This window comes from Anas acuta, chromosome 11, assembly GCF_963932015.1.
Source record: "Anas acuta chromosome 11, bAnaAcu1.1, whole genome shotgun sequence".
Classification (NCBI taxonomy): Eukaryota; Metazoa; Chordata; class Aves; order Anseriformes; family Anatidae; genus Anas; species Anas acuta.
Genome location: NC_088989.1, coordinates 15,842,652 through 15,862,246, shown reverse-complemented (window position 1 = coordinate 15,862,246; position 19,595 = coordinate 15,842,652). Strand labels below are relative to the sequence as shown.

Genomic DNA, 19,595 nt, shown 5'->3' with positions numbered 1-19,595 from the left:
AGATCTTAATGCAGAAGACAAATAAACCTCATCGGGGCCAGTGGAGAACAATTCTCCCACCTGCTTCTTCCTCTCACCACGAACAATGAAAATGTGCTACCATTTGTGCATTTTTGCATTCCACAGCACTAACAAAGAGTTCAGCTTCCCCTTCACCTCCAGCATAGAGCCCTGTAACACACTGCTGCTCCGAAAACTTCCCCAGATAATCAAGCACTCTTCTCTTGTCCTGCTTTACCTGTGGGCTACTGAAGAAAGACAAGCAAAGGCCCCGCGTCCTGCTCCCAGCCATGACAAAGGGAAGGGGCTTTCCAAAGCCATGGAGCATAGCGACTGTTAAGCAGATGTTTAGGAGCTGTAAAGAGAAACCTTTCTCATTTTGAAGAGAGAGATCCTGCAGTAGACATCCAGGAACCCTACCAAGGAGCACACTGAAAACTATATGCTCTGTGCTCTCCTTCCCCATTGCAGATTCAGTTGATAAGGAGCAGGCACTGACTCTTGTACTCAGGAAGCAGCACAGATGTTTTGTTTCCTAGGAATGAGGACAAAATCTAGATGTAAACCTATCAAGTCTGAGAGTTCATCAAAGCCAAACACCAACTTGCCACAAAGAACCATCACAAGCGAGCTAATCGCTTCTTTAATGCCTTTCAAAACCCACATTTAATTTGGCTTGCTTCAAACACTCTGTAAAGCAACTTTACAATTATTACAATATGCTGTGGACTGTGACACCACTCTGATCCATCTCCTCCTCAGATCTATACACTGCCTTTCCCTGAGCTGTCTGAGAATTAATTACATGGAAAGGAACATCATTAGATAAAAGGATTCCCAGCAACTGGCTTCTTAAAGGGCCTACAGGATCTCTGCCTTCCAGAAATCTGAAGCAATGCCCATTCAATACCACTCATGCTTCTACAAAGAGGACAAGCTTAAGATCCAAATCAGTAAACACGACAGTACTATACCCAACTTCTCACTCGTGTCCACAAACAGATGTATGTTTAGGTACAGCACGAGTCTCACCTCTCTTGCCACCACTAGACCACATCAGAGGAGCATCCTGAACTGCCAAAGCTCTGCCAGAACTACAGATGATACACAAACAGCACCTCTGAGCAAAAACAGATGAATGCTGTGACCTTAATGCACTGTCTGAGTAAGTTCCACCTATCCCTCCAGGTAAAGAAAGGCAGGAACAGTACACTTCACAGCCTCACACCACCTAGAATTTCACTACCCAAGAACACTTTAATCTGACATACCCAGGCAGATATACCGAGGCATTTGTGCCATCAGAGCTGAGTTTGAGTGCAAAAAGGCAGGGAGGTCACTTGCATTACGATTTTCTGTCTGACTGTGCAGGTAAGGCTGAACAAACATTTTGCTTCAGCTATGCCTGTATGTTTCCCCACACAGAAAAAGTGAACACTTCAATTCAGCAGGCCCTGAACTGCATTAAAACATTTAAAGCCAGGAGAAATAAAGCAATTCTTACACCTCTCCACTGGAGTTTAACCAATCAGCAAAGTGCCCAGCTGACTTGGTTAAGAGACTCTTCGGATAACCATCAACCGCATGAGGTGATCTAAACAAAGCAGCAAGATGCAATCAAAGAAAAGAACCAGGAATAGGTCGCTGGTGTTGCTGAAACCTGCAGTGAAGCACCAATCTTGGTCAAACCACTCAGTCCTGGTGTTCTTTAATCACTGGCAAAACAGCATTTCAAAAAGGAACAGCAGGATAGTCAAGAAAACTATCTGCATACCGTTTTGAAAAGAGTGCAGTTTGGAGATCACTTTATCTTCCCCAAACCCCTTGCATTCTAATTCAACTTCATCTTACCTGATAGTTAACTTCTCAAGACCGCAATGATCTGTGGCACAATCCATCTAAACTTGAGCTGAGTCTGTTCATACAGACCAAAATTAGGGCACTGCTGCTTTCAAGTGAATGCAGTGCTGTGTTTGGCCAAAGAATCAAAGCCTTTAGCAACTCTTCTGCTCAAAACAGCATAAACGGAGAAGGACAATCTAGAAGCACGTCAGTTCCACAGAAAGATTTAAGAGCATAAAAGCAGGATTATCCAAACAAACTCACTTCTCCCTGGTAAACAAGTTCTTGTGCCAAAAGCAGAAGGAACGGCTGTTATCTAGTACTTTCTTCTGCTAACATCGTTCAAAGGCACTAACACTAAAAAAAAATCTGGGTCTTTCTTAAGCAGCTGAGGAAGGTCAGGGAGGCAGGCAAGCCCAGAGCAGCCAGATGCACTGTGCTCCACACTATAATGCCTTTTAATGCCCAGGACGCAGCTTAATTTATCATGAGAAAAGTGACCTACAGGTTGCTCTACAATGGTGAGTAGATACACAATCTGGAATAAATATAACAAGGTCTGCAAGGAGAGGTAAAATCTCGTTATTAGACCAACTGATAGAGGACTGCCCCTTACCTTTCCTCCCTTCTACCCTCCTCCCCTCTTCCCCTTTAAAAAAAAAAAACAAAAACGTTTATGGTAAAAAAAAAAACAAAAAACAATTGAGAAGTTCTACACTGGAGTCCTACTTTTCTACCTACTCACACGATCCTTTTTTCCTTGGAAAGAGTGCTGGGAGCTCATGTGCTAGTCACACTGACAAAGCAGCAGTCACACCACTGTCTCTCAATATCCAAAGCAAAACAAGACTTTAAAAGCCTGGTTCTACCACTGTAACTGTATCTACATCAAGGGATTCCACTTGCAGAGCTGCACTAGCAAGGATGAACGTGCTGATTAATGCAGCTGTCCCAAGCATTTGTAGGAGAAACAACCTTATAAGCACATCCACAGGGATTTAAAGACACTTCATCGCATTGCAAATCTATGCCCCTTACTTGTCATCAGTTTAATTTTCCTAACCAAATGACCCTTTAGCTGATTTAGTTTGAAACTGGCCACAAGGCAAAAAGAGCATTTCATACAAGGACACTCCCGCATTCCCAATTACATTAAAAAATCCAATATGGCAAAACATACATGACATAAAACTCAGGGTCACGAAAGGGATTGTGATCTATGCCTTTTGTTATTCTCTTACCCTTCTAGTAAGAAGTAACCTTCAGACTATTAGCATAGTCTGCAAGACACTCAGTCACTTATATTGAAAATCTAGAGTAACTCTGGTGTTGTTCTGTGGCTTGCAGTACGCTCAGGAAGGGGAAGGACAAAGAGTCAGATGCCCCCAGCCACTCGAATGAAAATGAAAGGCAGTCTGAACCTGAGGCTATTTTCTCAGAAGATATAGGAATAGGACAGCTAGTCACAGCTTCAAGCTTGGCAAGATGCTATGCGTTTTGAAGGGCAAAAAGCAAAACCTGGCATTTAAAATGTCTGCAAGATCATTTTACCAGACCAGGAGCCAGCACTGCCATCCTTTGGTGCTTTCTTCTAGCAAGCCTCAGACTTCCCATGAGCTCAACACAACACGGGCTTTGCAAAAAGCAATACTGAAGGAAGAGGGTGCTCCTAGATGCCAAAACAACAGTCCCTGAACACAATTCACAGCACTGTATTTTTAAGCTCCTTCCAAAGGGAAGAGCCCTTTAAAACTCCAAGTCTTCATTATTTCTCTTACTCCATATGCCAACACCAGACAGCAGGCCTCAGAACATTCTACCACGGCAGCCAGTTCTATGCTGAAGGTTTGAAACACAAAACTTCTCCTTTTCAACAGAAGAATCAGATGAAGCCTATATTTAGCTTCCTATTCACTGCAGCGTTTGCACACAAGTTCTTATAAACACTCTACAGGTCAAACTTCCAGTATCTTATCTAGATGTTAAGCTGCTTAAGCAAAGCTCGAAGCTCTCTCCAACGAGAATGCCAATTGCAACTGAGGTCACTGGCTAAGTAACAGAGCTCTGAAGTCAAAACAAGAAGTCATTTGTTAAACCTGGTCTAAAATCAGATTTTCTGCATCCACGAGGTGCGACATCTACGTGTATATATATAAATGATTTTTACCCCATGTGCTAAAAAGGCACAACGCACATTCATGTTGAGAACACAGGCTGTGGCAAGTTCACTTTTAATAGCAGGTCTGTCCCAAGTGTATAAAAACCACCTTGATTTTTCACACCTTCTAAATTTCCTCTAAAGCTACCGGAACCCCATGTTGCAGCTTCTACTAAGCACCACTCTGCCAAATCAGGTGTCTCACAGCCGGCTGGGTTACTGGGGTTGCAATAAGTCACAGGCCATATGTAGCTAGGGAAAGCAAATTTACTCTTCTTCTTCTCCAGTTCAGTAGTGTGGTAACAGCTGTCAGAAGTGCAGCCTCTCAGACTGAAAGACATAAGCTAATAAGCACTATGGGTAAAAAAATAACACAGTTCTAAGAAGACAGTAAGAAAACTGCAAATGAAAGCAATTCTGAAACAACAGACTGCTTTCTGCTTACAAAAGAGTCAAGCTGTCCAGCTCACTACTGCATGACACTGTGCTTACCAGAATTTCTAAAAGGCATTGAATTTTCTTCTGGTTGTCATATCACAATAGGATGAAGGAAAAGAAACAGTCTGGAAACACTTCACAATCTAAATTGTAACCTTTAATTGCTATGTTTCAGGAACACAGAGTTCATAAAGAGATTGGTTTACCTCTGCCTGGCAAATGGTAGATCTAGTACCCTTAACAATTTTAACCCAGAATATTTGGGTCAAGCCACATTTACAAACCAGAAATCATTTTTCTAAGACTTTGGTATTACGCAAGCCAAACCGTCAACAGTTTCTCTTTCTTTATTCTCAATTGCTGAAACACACATGGAAGTTTCAGTCCTAAGGATGCTACAGGACTAACAAACAGACCACAGTAACAAAGATGCATTTGATCTCACTTAACTAAAATACGGAATAAATAACAGAGCAGTTTCCTGGAGGGAAAAAAAAAAAAAAAAAACAGAGTGCTGATACTACACGAAAAAATAGCAGCACGCACAGCACCTGAAGAATAAAGAGTAGAACCTATTTGGAACCAGTGCTACCTGTTCTGCCTGGCTAACAGTGTTAGCCATTTTCTCTCAGTTCTACAAAAATAGAAGATATTTAAAATGCTCCTGATAACACTTGTTATTCAGATTTAGCTTACCTTCACATTTTAGTAAGTGTATTCAGGTCAATGTTTGTGGTAAGAACTGCAAAAAATTAAGACTTCATTACATAAAGAAGATTTGTACCCAACCAAAGAAAATGCCACTTGGGCAGCTTAAAACATACAAATAAATCCACTGACAAGATTCAGTCCAAACAGGAAATAAAGCAAACCATTCCAATATTTTCAAGAGTAAGGATGCCCACAATTATCTTGCATACAGTCACACTTCATCTAGGCAAAAATCTGTATATTCATGATTAACCTGACGTGGGATTTTGTTTTCTTCAACAACTTAACTCCACAACAATCTACAAAAAAAAAAAAAAAAAAAGGAAAAAGTGTTTTAACATGAACTGATCCTTCAGACTGCTTTAACAATCCTTTGGAGACAGACTTAGAAGTCTGAGGATAAGAAGGTCTTTTTTATTTTCCACCTGTGTTTTGCATGAGAGTCTACCCCCTTGAATCTGACAGGCATGCCTCCTCAGGTTTGCTAACGCAGCTTTACCCATAGACCAGAGTTTGCAGGAAAAATGAAGTGTTCCTTCCACTAGGCAGCAGCAAACGTTGTGAGGGCCTTCCAAAGCTCCAGGACTTGGCTAGTTTTGCTTACACTTCACAACACTGCTGCGAGCACCACAAGAGCACAATTACACTTGATGTTCCACAATGGCTGCGGTAGCTTCATGGAAGTTCTTCCTTGGTTTGATTCTGCCACTACGACGCAGGGCTACGTCGGCTCCATGGCTTCTCTCCCAAACCCTTCCTGCTTTAAATAACTCACTAACATCTGCATACTCTGCTGCGCTGATTTTGGTGGTCAAAGCTGCTTATCACCTATAGTTAGCTGTAGTGAGATCACCACTGCCCTCCCCACGCAAGCTTAAGCTGCTTAGACAGTACTGTCAGAGGACGTAGAACAAACAGCCAGCCCTACCTTCGTGTGCCTATCTAATGTTTCTAAACTCACTTTTAGAATGCTTGGCAACATTTCAATACCAACAGTGGACAACTGACCTGAATGGAGGCTGAGGCACTATTTTATTTCAATTTACCAACAGTTTAAAAAAGGGGAGAATGCAGCTCAGAATACGACCACATAGAGGAAAAAAAAGAGCACCATCAGAGCAGAATGTGAGCTATACAATATTTCAGCTTTGAATCAGCACTTGAATCTGCCACAAGTCAGCTGTGACAAAGACACAGGTGGAATCCCCGCAGAGAAGACACTGTACCACTCCTCTCTCTCTGCCCCAAGAGGGTAGCTGTGGAGCTTGGCACTTCTGATCATTACCCGCTGCAAACCAGGAAAGACTGTTAGATCCCCAGGCCAGGGTCCTCCCCACCAAAGTGATCTGTGCAACACAACCACTATCTAAAATTGCAGTCTCTTGAGAAAATGAAAACATTCAGGTCTGTCTGGCAAACAAACGCTTATACCACAGTTACTACTACTGAGTCATAGCTCTGATGATAAAGAATCAGCGGAAACAGCAGGTATAGAGCTTCTTTCAAACTCAAAAGACTCAGAAGAGCACACAGCAACCTTTCAGCCTGGAAGACTCACAAGCCATGCTATTGTCTTTTACCACACCGAACTCAAAACAGAAAGAAAAAAAAAAGACAGCGCTCAAATACTGAAATTATCATAAGGAAATTGCAGCAATTCAGGCACCTAAATGACCAGAATTGCTAAAGTATAATAGAGTTGTCCTCCAAATCCTGGCAGCTTACTTCTTATTACAAAGAGTTGACACTGATTTGATTTAAAGTTAATAAATATAAGACAGGAGTGAGCTTTTCACTATGGTTTATTGCATTCACCTGGGCGTTCCTGTAGTTTCCTCTGAAGACAAGAGCATACTTCCTACAAACCACATACTTGAAGGATAAAATTATGAAATGAGAGGTAAAAAGCAAGCAGCTAAGTTCTCTTTGCATCATAATTTCACATGGCTGCATTTGTATTCTGGGCAGAACAGAAAAGTTACCTTAGAGATGTCACCCAAGCTCTCTCTGTTGAACAGTCACTGGGATACGGAGCCAACCTCTCACAATCAAGAGGGAACAGGATGCCAGAAGCAGGTCAGCCTGCAAGATGTTGTACGGAAACAAGTTAGCAAGGACTAACTCAGCTTTTGTTTAGAGCTTTACCTGCTTCATCAGCTAACAATGTTTGAGATCACTCTGCCTCTCAAGGCTGGGACCAGAGCTCACAGTGAGCGCCCTTCAGGACACAAATCCTCTCACACACTTGCCAGGGCTCTAACAGATTTATGGGGACCGCTGATCCCAAATGCCTCCTCCATCCTTCAGCTGAAAACAGCCAACCAGCAGGTGGGGCAGAAGGGGGAGCGTGTCTGCTCTTCCTCTGGCCTGCTGGACAAGAGAGCACACTGATGGGTATTAATGAAGACAGGTTGAAGGAAGCAGAGCGCGTTATACTGCAGCAGCTGAGCAGACACTGTTGCAGCTCCTGGTACCAGGGAGGTAACTTTTGGCAAAGCAGCAGTCCAGCTGCTGGAGGAGATAACCTTTCTAATGACAAAAGCTAAATCAGAGACAGCTTATCTGCCAGAGCTCTCAGCCACACGTAGCAACATCCTACCAGGATAGACATTAAGTCTCGTAACCTCTTTTACTGCTTTTATCAGATTTGGTCGGCACCAATCTTCTACTAATACAATTACGGCAGTTACACCGTGTTATTTTTAAACAGAAAAAAATGCACCCATGTCATCAGTACTGTGGGTATCACTGCACAGAGAGGCATCCTGTAATGGCAAAGCTTATTCCCTTTCTCCAAGGGAAGGGGATAAAACCCTTATTTTGTGAATGAAACTGTCCACATCATGAGAGGGGTTATGCAAAGTAAAAGAAAGCTTGAAGATGCATGTCTGTTACACACAGTTAATGCCACTGAAAATGCATACAGAAATTAATGAAGACAAATAACTTGCACCTCAGTGCTATCTGCTGGGCAGTTAGCTCCTGAAGGGGAAGCACAAGCACCCCAACATGCCAACGGAGAGAACAGCACCCACCAGACAATACATCTATCTCCTCGAACAGCACACTGGGAAAGCCAAAAATAACAGCTGCTGCCACATCGGAACAGCACAAGCACTGCGTACAAGCACTGCCTGCAAAACAGAAACTAAGCAGCCACGCAGTCACTTCTTCTTCCTCCCCCCCCCCCCCCCTTATGACAGCAGCAACAAACCTGAGATTAAACACTCGCCCGCATCCTGCTCTGCATTCCTGTCACAGCAGGAATATGAAAGGAAGACTGCCAGCTGCTCCTCCGTGCATCTGAGGGGTTCCTTCAGTTTACAGCGAGGAATGCAAGCACTTGACACGACTCTTGCAGAGGTTTCTGGCGCATTTTCATTTTCACTTCTTGTAGCTCACCCATTGCAGAGCTCCCTAGGGACCCCCTGCATTTAGTAGCCTGGTTTTGGATCCTTCTCAAAGTCGGAACCAACAGCAGTTGTTTGTAGGCAAGTCACATTACGAAGCACAGAGCTAGGGCTCTGCCGAGCTGCCGCACACAAACTCTGCGAGTTCAAGCCTACATCCTGCCCAGCACTGCCACCGAGGGCGTGACACTGCCAAAAGTCAGAGGGAGGAACAGCAGCTTTCTGTCATACTAACTCGCAGCTTTACAAGATGATAAACCCCAGCACCAGCACTCAACTCTGATGTTCATGGCTCAAACGTGTTACAAACTAACTCACGATGGGCAGATTTGTGCAATCTAATGGCAGCAAGTGAAGTGCCAAGGTTACGGTGCAATGCCTGAGTAACGGCCCCAAAAAAGCCTCTGTCACATTTCCTATGGCTTCAACCACAGATGAAGGAAACACTTCAAACTTAACACCTACATTTCTTATTCCGAGGAAAACCACAAGGCAGTGCCACGGGATCACCCAGTACGCCATTCAGAACCCCCCAGATCCACAGCAGCCTTTAGGAACAGAGGAACCTGCTGAAAACTGAAATCTAGAAAGACAAGTGATCAACATCTGTGCAAGCAGCTGATGATCCACTAAACCAAGAGACTGTATCCTGTTAGCAGATGGTCAGCAGACAGCTCCCAGCCTGGACAGGACTCATCACCTCGCGCTAGTCAAGCTCCACAAGGTCACATTTTCAGGGTTTGATAAATGAACAAGCTCCGTGTGGGGGGGAGGGAACGAGAGAAGAAAAAAATAACTAGGGAGCTTAGAGTGGACAAGAATAGCGTGCAACTGCACGATTAAGAACAAATTGTAATGCTTGTTCAGGAGGCTAATTAACTGATTACGGCTGCCTGTACAACTTCAGCCCGGGCATTTTTTGACCTCTGAATGCTTGCCGTTTTAACCTTGACTTCTCAATATCGGCAACAACAATACAGAGAAACTCATAAGCCTGTTGGCGTGATTTGTTCAAGTCTACCACACAGGGGATGCCCTAATGGGCATCTAGTTTTGATTTTGCTTTGTAGAATATTTGACCAGAAGGCCATGCCCAGTACAGCCATCCTTATGATGAAGCACACAAAGACACTGCTCAAAAAAGCATCAGGAAAGAAGCACGATCGCTACTGTTACATTTCTCCTAATCACTAAATCCTTTACACCTTTGTGTCTGTACATATTGATACATGTTTATATGTCTATAAAACATTGTTGCAGCATTCCAGTCACTGTGCATACCACCAAACAAGAATATGGCTGGGTTCCACCACCAGCCACTCACTCCCACCATCACCTCACCGCCAGCAAGGCCATTTACACACACAGGCAGCTGGAGGGAAGTGGGGAGGGGAGTCTGTCTTCAGCTTGATCAGCTCCGTGGTCACACTGGTAAGGCAGGGAACTCAGATTTCCACCAGCACAAACACCCCAGCTGGCACCAGGGAGAGGGCAACACCCTCCTGGGGGCCGGGGTCTATACTTATTTGAGCTTAAAGTGGCTGTGGAGCTACGGGCAGGATGTGCTGCAACTGAAACTCTTGGTGACTGGAAGCAGATCCCAGAAACTCCCCCTTTCTCATTTCAGTGAATCGTGCTCACTTGCTCTTTTTTCTATCTAAGAAACACGCAGAACTGCCATCAGGGACCTGCTGGAGAACTCCAGGATAAGCGATCCCAGGAAAAGCACGCACAGTGCTCAGAAGAGGACAGCACCCTTCCCACCCATCGTCTTCAGATTCCTGCTGTAACGACTTCAAATACATTCAACTTTTGCCTCAAAGAGCTCAAGATCCCTTCCCCTGCTCTCCCAGAAGTCCTATTAGAGTGGAAACAGAGACTCTGCCATAAAAAGGACACCTCAAGTTCTAATCAGGATGGCACAGGTTGTTGAGCCAGACAGACAGCTAGAAACAGTTGTGCTGAAAGAGCCAGGGAGCAAATAAAACACTTCCTAATGCTATCAGATGAAAATTCAGCCACAGGACAACTCAAAGAGATGGAAAGTAAGAGTTTTACGTGGTTGAAGCATCAATCCAACGCTACCATGGTGTGTAAGAGTTGATACTTGATCTTTTCAAAGCCTACCACACTGCTTCCAGCACCGACATAAAGCACTTGCCTTAGGGCAGTGCTACATGAACCCAACCACAGAAAAACACTTCTGGATCTCAGTGACAAGGAACTGTTACATAGGATTAAGATGTCCCTAATTGGCTCGTTTAGGGTTATGATGACGACACCTAATAAATGATGCATCTAAACCTCTTACCAGCTTCTGTCAGATTTTCTGGCAAAAAGGAATTAAAGCCCTAGTTTGTGGACGTATAACAAGAACATGGCATTTTCTCCCTTGAAAACCTGATCGTAAGCACATAGATCAGTTATCGGCCACACGTGGTACTTCACTAGAAAGACTTTGCACAAGATGTTGTAGTACACTACTATGTGACACAAACTACCCATTACCTCTACAAAAATCAGTCAACTGACCCCAGAAGTGTTACTTCAAGAATAAATAAAGACCCATGCCCACACCACTATGGCATCAGTTAGCGCTTTGTTAGCAAAGGTCAATCTTTAGATTCATCTCAGGAGGTAAGCCAGATAAATCATCCCAAGGTAAGCCAGATAAATCTGAAGCAAAGGAAGCAGAAACACAGCGAGACAGGCTGAGAGGAGACAGGCAGCAAACACTGAAGCACACTGTGAGAAAGAAAAGAGAGGCCTTGCTGATTCAGAGCTTTAAGATGGAGGGACACCGAGCCTGGCATCAGTGTAAGTTCACAACAACGGAAAGCCCAGCAGCGCTCAGTACCACCCCTCCCAACCAAGTCCTGCTCAGAAGCACAGGGGGAGGCTGCCGGGTGCAATCCAGCCCCACAGACCCAGCAGAACGCCTGGCTGCAGGGACACCGAGCTGGCACCCCCCGGCAAGCCCAGTGCAGGCGGCTCGGTGACATGCAGCCCGCTGCCTTCCCCTGCAGCAGGGCGCAGGACGAGCCCCCGGCCCCGGCGGCTTCCTCACCATCCTGGCCTCATGTCAGCAGCGCCGGGCTCCTTCCTGCATCAGCCTCTGCGGAGAGAACGGCACAACGGGAGGGACGCTCGCTCTGCGGCCGGGCACGGGGCCGCGCCTGGGTCACCTCCCCCTTCACGGGGCCGCGCCTGGACCCCCCCCATCCCCACAGGGACCCCCCCCATCCCCACAGGACCCTCCCGCTATCCCCACAAGCCCGCTCCCCATCCCCACAAGTCCCCCCCGTCCCCACAGGGACCCCCCCATCCCCACAGGACCACCCCCATTCCCACATGGATCCCCCCATTCCCACAGGAACCACCCGCATCCCCCACAGGCCCCCCCCACGCCCACAGGGCGCCCCTCATCCCTCACAGGACCCCCACCCCACCCCCACAGCCCCCCCCACCCCCACAGGCTCCCCTCATCCCCACAGGGCCCCCCCCGTCCCTCACGGGGCCGCGCCCGCTCCTCGCCCCCCTCCCCTCGCCCCCCCCCACAGCCGTCCCTTCCCCCCCGTCCCGCCCGTTCCCCGGGGCTCACCGGGGCGGCTCCGCCCGGGGGCTGCAGACCCCGCGCCCCCCCTCCCCGCCCCGTGCCTCCGCCGCCGCCCGCCGCCGTTCCAATCAACAACAAGATGGCGGCCGCCGGCGGGGCGGGGCCCGGGCCCGGCCGTCATAGCAACCGCGCCGTCCAAAGCCCGCCCCTCCGCTCCTCGAGCCAATCGCGAGCCGGGACCCACCCCCAGGAGCGGCGATTCTGCATCCTGATAGGCCGATCCCGCCGTCACTCCGCCCGGCGGCCGCCCCGCCCCTTTCCGTGCGCGGCCCGCCTTCGGATGGCCGCGCACGTTAGGCACACGTGACACCGCCCGAAGCCCCGCCCCCTCCCCCCCCCCCCGGCGGGGCTCGGCGTCCCATTGGCTGCCCGCCGGGGGGGCGCTGGGCCAATGGGCGCGGCGCTGCCTGAGGCGCGCGGCCGTTGGCGGGCGCCCCCCCCACGGCCCGCCTGAGGCGCTGCGGCCCCCCCCCACCCCCCCCCACGGGGCCGCCTCAGCGGGGCTGCCCTGAGGGGCGCGGGTGCTAATTAGTGCCCAGGCTAATTAACTGCCCCGTGTGCCAATCACTGCCCAGGACAATAAAGTGACCCGTGTGCTAATCACTGCCCAGACCAATTAACTGACCCATGTGCTAATTAGTGCCCAGGCTAATTAAGTGACCCGTGTGCTAATTAGTGCCCAGGCTAATTAACCGATCCCTTTATTGCTGGGGACGGTTCTCGCAGTGCCGTCAGATGGCTCCGGTGTGGAGCGGGGCGAGGCGGCCGGCCTGGGGGCCACCCCGCTCCTCACGGCCCCCGCTCCGCTCAGTCACAGCCCGGGAGCTGCTGGAGGAGGGACGCGGTCAGGGCCCCGCCACGCAGTGTCCCCAGTGTCACCAGCCCCGGGCTGTGACACTCCCAGTGCCACCAGTAACCCCTCGGGCCAGTGCCCCCAGTAACCCTTCCTCCAGCGGGTGCTGTGCCCCCTGCCCAAATCGCCCTCCTGCTGCCCAAGGGTCAGGCAGAGGCAGCCCACGGGCCACAGCCAAGTGTGGGGGGCATCAAACACCCCCCCAGTGCCACATGTCCCTGCCTGGCTGTGGGGACGCTGCAGGGCCTCGTGGCACCCACCTCTCGCCCGGGAGCGGCTTGCTGGGGGCTCGGCTGCTGCGGGAGGAGCAGAAAGCGGCCGTGAGCCCTGGGCTGGCTGTGTGTCACCATGCCGTGTGGCACCATGCCGTGTGGCACCATGCTGTGTGTCACCGTGCCGTGTGGCACCACGCCGTGTGGCACCGTGCCGTGCCATGCCGCGGGCTGGGGCTCACCTGCAGGCGATGCTCCGAGCCAGGCAGCCCAGGCTGGCCAGCAGCAGGACGCCGGCCACGGTCAGCACGGCCACGAACCAGGCCGGTGGGTGCCACACCGCCACCATCCGCATCACCACCAGCGGCTCCTTCCGTGGGGTCTGCAAATTTGGGGGTGAGGGAGGCCAGGGCCCGTTCCCCGACAAGGGGCCGCTGGCCGCAGGGCACCGCTCACCGTGCGCCGGGTGGTGGTGCTGGGTGGCACCGTGGTGCTGCGGGGGGTGACGTGCACCACCACCGCCACCACCGTGCTGCGGGAGGCCCCGGGGCCGCCCCGCACCTCCACCAGCAGCACAAAGGTGCGGGGTTCGGCCAGGCCATCGGGGATGTAGGAGAGGGTGCTCCCATCCAGCCGAAAGCGCCCGTCCTCGTTGCCTGTGCAAGATGGTCTGCTCAGTGCCATGGCTGAGGCGAGGGGACAGGGCTGGCACCGCAGCCTGGCCGCTCCTCACCTCCAGCAATGGTGTAGGACAGTGCGGCGGTGTCGGGGTCACTGCGGCACGCCAGCTGGGTGATGGGCTGGCGGCCGCCTCTCCCGGCCGTGATCCGCAGCTCCTGCACCTCGGGGGTGCACCGCGGCTCAGGCACAGCCTGCGGGGAGCAGAGGTGGCCCTGCTTCATCCTGCCCGGCTCCTGCAGCCCACCCCGGCGCAGACACGGGGACGCGGCACCGTGCTCGTACCTGCAGGCGCACAGTCACGGTGCACGGGCGTTTGCGCTGGGTCGCCGGGTCCAGGTCATTGTGGGTGTCCGTCAGCCACACCGGCAGCCGGTAGCTCGTGCGCTGCGGGGAGCCGAGGGACCCCACCACGCGGATCTCACCTGTGGGGCGGCATCAGTGCCGGGCACCTGCGGGTGCTGGGGGGGCACACAGGGGCTGGGGAAGGGGACGGGTGCTCACCGCTGTGCGTGTCGATGGAGAAGGGCTGCGTGGGGCTGGAGCCCCCCTCGAGGCTGTACTCGAGGCTGTCCGGTGGGTAGTCGCGGTCGGTGCCGTTCACGTACCCCACGACGCTGCCGAAAGACGCCGTCTCCAGCACGGTGAAGGTGAGGCCTCGGGGGCACTCCGGTGAGAATTCATTGACTGGTGTCACCGTCACGAGCACAGGCACACGGGCTGGGAGGCACACGGCGGCTCAGCCCCACTGCCACCATCCCACAACCCGCCCCGCACTGGGCACGCTCCCCTGGGGACACGGGGGCAGTGCCACCAGCTGTGTGCCTTTGGGGGAGCATCACTGGGGCCACCGGAGAGGAGCGCTTCCTCTGCTGTCTGCGGTGTCCCAAAAGGGCTTTGCCCACCCTACTCTGACCTCTCCTGGGCACATGGGACGTGGGCACTCACTGCTCCGCGGGGGTTGTCCCCCGGCTGTCACCACGATGGTGGCCGTCAGCTGGAAGCCCAGCGCAGCCATGGCCTGTGAGTCGTAGTCCAGGGTGGTGTTGACCTGCCGAGACACGATGTCCCATAGGGCCGAGTGTCCCCTGGAGCCACTGCCACGCCATGCCCAGCCCGATGGAAGGTGCTGGAGGGTCCCTGTGCCCCCGGGAGGGGCTCGCCAGGCCGAGCCCTGCTCACCTGCAGCTGTGGCCCCTCCATGCGGAATCGGGAGTGGGAGCCTGGGGGCCCCTCCAGGGCGTAGCTCAGGGACCCCTCAGCACCAGCAGGGCTGGTGCACCTCAGTGTCACCAGGGTGCTGCCGGGGGACACCGTCTCACGCACCTGTGTCCTGTAGTGTGGCGGCTGGTGGCTCAGCTCCGTGCCCTGGGCACAGAGGAGCATTCCCCTCCCGGCATCCCCCCCCCAGAACCGTACACGTAGAGGGCTGGGACGCAGGATGGTGCCTGCCGGTCCCTCCCCTGCACGGTGACGTTGATGGTGGCGGTGGCCTGGTCGGCAGGCTGCAGCGCGTTGTAAGCCCGGACGAGGAGGCGCACGTGGGCCACCTCCAGCCGGGACGTGCTGCGGATCTCACCCGTCACTGCGGGAGGTGGCGCAGCCTCGTGTCAGGCACAGGGATGGGGACAGGGTGGCCCTAGGGGTCCCCCAGCACCCCCTCGCTCACTCTCATCAATGGTGAAGAGCGCTGGCACCACAGGAGAAAGGATGGCATAGTGCACGTTGTCCCCACTGGCACGGACCTGCGTGACCACCTCCAAGGGGCCGGAGCCCTCGGGCACCGTCACGTCCCACTGCGGCTCCCTGCGGGGACGGGTGGAAGCGTGGTGTGGCCTGGTGCCACCAGCACCCCCCGCCCAGCCCAGCCCCACTCACAGGATGGTGACGCGGGGACGGCGTGATGGCAGCACCTCCACTGTCACAGCCCCGCTGCAGTTGTGCCCGTGCTGGTCTGTCACCTCGATGTCCAGCCTGAAGGTCTGCAGGAGTGCCAGGGAGGCAGCCCCGGGTGGCACCGGGGACAGCGACAGGGACAGCAATGGGGCAGGGATGGAGGAGAGACATAGGGATGGGCAAGGCAGGGATGGGGATGGGGGGGTGTGGGGATGAGATGGGGGCAGGGACAGAGACAGGACTGGGGATGGAGAGGGACGTGAATGGGGCTTGGGATGGAGGAATAGGGATGGGAATAGGGACGGAGATGGAGATGAGGCCAAGGAGATGGGAATGGGGATGGGAATGGGGACATGGATGGGGATCAGGACAGGAGTGCAAACAGGGGCACGGATGGGGATGGGATGCCGAAGGGGACGGAGCTGGGAATGGGGACAGGAATAGGAACAGGACTAGAGCGCTCTTGGGGCATGGGAGGAGGATGCCGAGAGCTGTGGGCAGTGCCCACGAAGGAGGTGGCGGTGCTGTGACAGCATGGGGATGCCGGTGCCCACCTGGGTGTCCCTACTGGGGCTGAAGCCGCTGGCGGGTGCCAGCACCAGGCCCCGTTGGGTGAGCGTGAGCGGCGTGCCCTCAGTTCTGAGCCGGAACTGCAGGGGGACAGCACACGGCCGTCCCCAGGGGTGGCTCCCGCTGGCAGGGGACAGGGGACAGGGGGCTGCGGGCACTCACCATGAGCCCACCGAGCGGCTGCGGCAGCACCGCGTGCAGGGGGGCGTGGGGCGCCACGTCGGCCGGCACCCGCACCACGTCCCCGCCCGCGCTGGTGAACGGGGCGTCACAGCGCAGCACCTGTCCTGCTGTCACCCAGACGAAGAGCCACCCTGTCACCTCCTCTTCGCCGGGGCAGGCAGCACGCAGCACCAGCGTGTACTGGTTCACCCGGTGGGCATCGAGCTCAGCTCCGGCACGCAGCGTCACCTGCCACGAGGGTATGGTGCCCAGCGGGGTCCCCATGGGCTCCCACTGTGCGCCGCGTCCCGCAGCCGTACCTCTGCCCGAAAGGTGGTGGCGGGTGTGCCGACGGCGCTGATGGCGATGGGGTTGAAGGGGTGGCCAGGCTCAGGGGTGCACGGGGTGACGCTGGGGGCGGTGGGGGCGTTGGGGGCGCGTGGCTCGATGCACAGCAGAGTGACATTGGGGCTGCCTTGCGCGGTGCTGCAGGACACGGTCACCTCGGCCACGCGGGTGCCCGGCGCCGCGTCCTCACTCAGGGTCACCACACGGGGCAGGTTGGGCAGGGCTGGTGGGACACCACGGGGTCCGACCCCATGTCACGTTGCTGCCACACTCAGGGACTGGGGGCTGCTCCCTGGCACCCTTATGGGCACGGTGGCCCTGCCGTTCTCACCTGTCGGCCTGACAAACATCCCTGGAAAGAGCCGAGTGTCACCCAGCCTGCTGGGGACGTCCCGGCACCGCCCTGGGGAGCCCTTTGGGACACCCCGATGGCACCCCAAAGACGTCCCCAAGGCACCCCAGAGGCGCCCCAACCTCTGAAGCTGCTTGGCACACGGGGCACCTCTTGGGGTCTCCCCGGGGCTGCCTCCAGAGCCCCGCGGCCCTACCTGGGGCACCGAGGAGGAGGAGGAGGAGGAAGGCGAGGCGTCCGCGCGCACCCATGGCTCTCCGGCTGTTTGGGGCAAGCCGGGGCCCGTTGCTACGGGTGCCCGGCACCACCCATGCCCGGCGTCACGCCGGCCACCGCGGCTCCCGGCCCAGCCCCGGGGCGGGGGACACGGCATCGCCGCGCTGCCACCGCCCCGACACCGGGGGAACCGGGCACCCGCCGAACCCGGGACGGCGGCGACAGCGGCGGCTGCTGCTGCTGCTCCCCGTCGGGGTCGCGGAGCGGGGGCTCCGCCGAGCCGGGCGCTGGAGTTTCCCGGCCGGGACCGCGGGTCGTGCCCGGGCGGGCCGAGCGGGGCCCCGGGGCGGCGGGGCGGGGCGGGGCGGGGCGGGGCGGGGCCGCTGCGGGGCTCGCGTCCCGGCGGCTCCCGTTGGCGGCAGAGCCGGGGCCGAGCCGCGCTCCGCGGGGCCGCTCCGCCACCGGGACCGGCACCGGGAGCGGCACCCGTGGGGGCCGGGGCCGGGGCCGGGACCGGGCCGGGGATGCTCAGCGCCCGCCTGGACGGCGGCCTCGGCCAGCGCCGCGCCGAGCCGGTGAGTGCCGCGCCGGGCACGGGGGGGACCGGGCGGCGCCGCGGGTGACAGCAACGCGGGGACAGCGGGACGGGCAGGGCCGGGCTGTCACCCCGCGGGGGGACCCCAGGGACGCGGCGTCCCGGCCGCTGCCCGGTGGCCGGGCCGGGGGCTGCGGGGCCGGGGCGCTGCTGCCGGGCGGGCGGCTCCGCGGGGCGGGCGGGCCGCGTTGAGCCCCCATCCAGCCGCCCGGCCCGCCTGGCTTTCCGCGAGAGGAAAGCGGCCGGAACACCCAGCTTTTGGGGGCAGACAATAGGAATTCGAGAAAGAGGAGCGGCCCGGCCGCGGGGACGGAGCGCTCCTTCCGCTGCCTCCCCCCTTCTCCAACTCCCTCTGGCCCCGTCCCCCCCCGGGCAGCCCCAAACTTCGGGGGTCCCCATAGCGGGGGGCGCAGCTCCGGGGCGTCCCGGCACTGGGGGGCGGAGGGGGAGCAGCGGGGCGGCGGGGGCTGCTACGTGCCGCGGCCCTGTGTCATTTCCCGCAGGCACGGCCGGGGCCGGGCGGCTGCTTGCTCACCCGACGTGCCGCTGCACGCCGCCCGGCTCCGCGCCGCAGCCGCAGGAAAGCGGGGCCCGGGGCTGCGGGCGAGCCGAGGCCTGCGAGCCCTGCGCGGCGCGGGGGCGAAGGCGCTGACCTGCCCTTTCCCCGCAGCGCCGAGGCCGGGAGCACATGCCCGGCACGAGGCCGCCCGCCCCCCGGCGCCCCAGCTCGGCCTGCAGCGAGGAGGACGAGGGGGGCCCGGCTGCCCGCTCGCCCCCCGCCAGCGAGCGCAGCCTGGAGTTCGACTCGGGCTACTCGGAGACGTCGGGGGGCACTTGGCGAGAAGAGGAGGTGACGGTGCTGCGGCGGCACCCGCCGCCCTGCCAGCGGGCGCACCAGCTCTCCGCCGGAGCTGGGGGGCCCGCGCCCGCCCGGCGCCCCCGCCCCAAATCCACGTCGGACGCCTGCCTGGAGCAGTGGCGGGCGCTGGAGCCGGCCGACGGGCAGGACTGGACGGTGTCGCTGCTGTCGCAGAGCCGCAACCGGCAGCCCCTGGTGCTGGGGGACAACTGCTTCGCCGACCTGGTGGAGAACTGGATGGACCTGCCCGAGGTGGGCGCCGAGCCCCGGCGCCGGCCGGCTGCCGAGCCCTCGCGCCGGCTGGGCAAGCCGCCCGCCTTCCTGCTCAGCCTCTCGGGAAACGTGCGCCGCAAGCTGGCCAGCATGGCCCGGCCCCGAGGGGCTGAAGGTGCCCGGCCGGGGAGCCGTGACCCAGCCAAGCGCCTGTCCTGCCCGCTGGGGCTGGGCGGGCAGCCCAAGGGCGCCTGCTTCCACCAGTCCCACAGCAACATCGCCCAGCTGGCCACGGACTTCCACCGCTTCGCCGCCCTCATGAACAGCCGCAGCCGCCAGCCCATCATCTGCAACGACGTGATCGGCTACATCTAGCCCTGCCCGCCCCCTCCGCCGCTGTAAATAAACCCCGGTTTTGTATGGTATGGGCGCGGCAGCGTTTGTGGGGTCGAAGCGCCGATGAGGG

At 55.8% G+C, this 19,595-nt stretch overlaps 3 protein-coding genes across 12 annotated transcripts in view; 1 reads left to right on the top strand and 2 right to left on the bottom strand.

Annotated features, from left to right (window-relative positions):
- IP6K1 (inositol hexakisphosphate kinase 1) overlaps positions 1 to 12,278 on the bottom strand; it is a 33,820-nt gene extending 21,542 nt beyond the window's left edge. For 3 of the 6 annotated variants that reach the window (XM_068695071.1, XM_068695073.1, XM_068695070.1), the window contains exons 1-3: positions 12,161 to 12,278; positions 11,627 to 11,674; positions 7,132 to 7,231 (exon numbers count right to left, since the gene is read on the bottom strand). The gene's annotated coding sequence lies outside the window, so the exon portion shown is untranslated. Of the gene's footprint in view, positions 1 to 7,131; positions 7,232 to 8,363; positions 8,710 to 11,626; positions 11,675 to 12,160 lie in introns of those variants that run through there. The other 3 variants (XM_068695075.1, XM_068695076.1, XM_068695074.1) reach the window with 3 other exon arrangements.
- Positions 12,279 to 12,699: 421 nt separating this feature from the next.
- On the bottom strand, positions 12,700 to 17,655 carry CDHR4 (cadherin related family member 4). Of its 5 annotated transcripts, none has more exons than XM_068694211.1 (17): positions 17,443 to 17,655; positions 17,226 to 17,246; positions 16,867 to 17,117; positions 16,547 to 16,795; positions 16,369 to 16,464; positions 15,797 to 15,900; positions 15,588 to 15,724; positions 15,338 to 15,503; positions 15,101 to 15,251; positions 14,867 to 14,969; positions 14,423 to 14,638; positions 14,204 to 14,343; positions 13,974 to 14,112; positions 13,697 to 13,896; positions 13,483 to 13,622; positions 13,289 to 13,321; positions 12,701 to 13,003 (listed from the first exon to the last, which is right to left on the bottom strand). In XM_068694211.1, exons 1-17 carry the CDS (start codon positions 17,495 to 17,497, stop codon positions 12,907 to 12,909), a joined length of 2,298 nt encoding a protein of 765 aa, XP_068550312.1. In that variant the 5' UTR covers positions 17,498 to 17,655; the 3' UTR covers positions 12,701 to 12,906. The 5 variants fall into 5 exon arrangements, with proteins under 5 accessions (XP_068550315.1, XP_068550312.1, XP_068550313.1 ...); XM_068694212.1 differs by having other exon boundaries at positions 12,701 to 13,000; XM_068694209.1 differs by having other exon boundaries at positions 12,702 to 13,003; positions 13,289 to 13,324.
- A 191-nt stretch (positions 17,656 to 17,846) lies between these two features.
- On the top strand, positions 17,847 to 19,554 carry INKA1 (inka box actin regulator 1). Its single transcript, XM_068694224.1, has 2 exons — positions 17,847 to 18,037; positions 18,728 to 19,554. Exons 1-2 carry the CDS (start codon positions 17,987 to 17,989, stop codon positions 19,502 to 19,504), a joined length of 828 nt encoding a protein of 275 aa, XP_068550325.1. The 5' UTR covers positions 17,847 to 17,986; the 3' UTR covers positions 19,505 to 19,554.
- Positions 19,555 to 19,595: the final 41 nt, after the last annotated feature.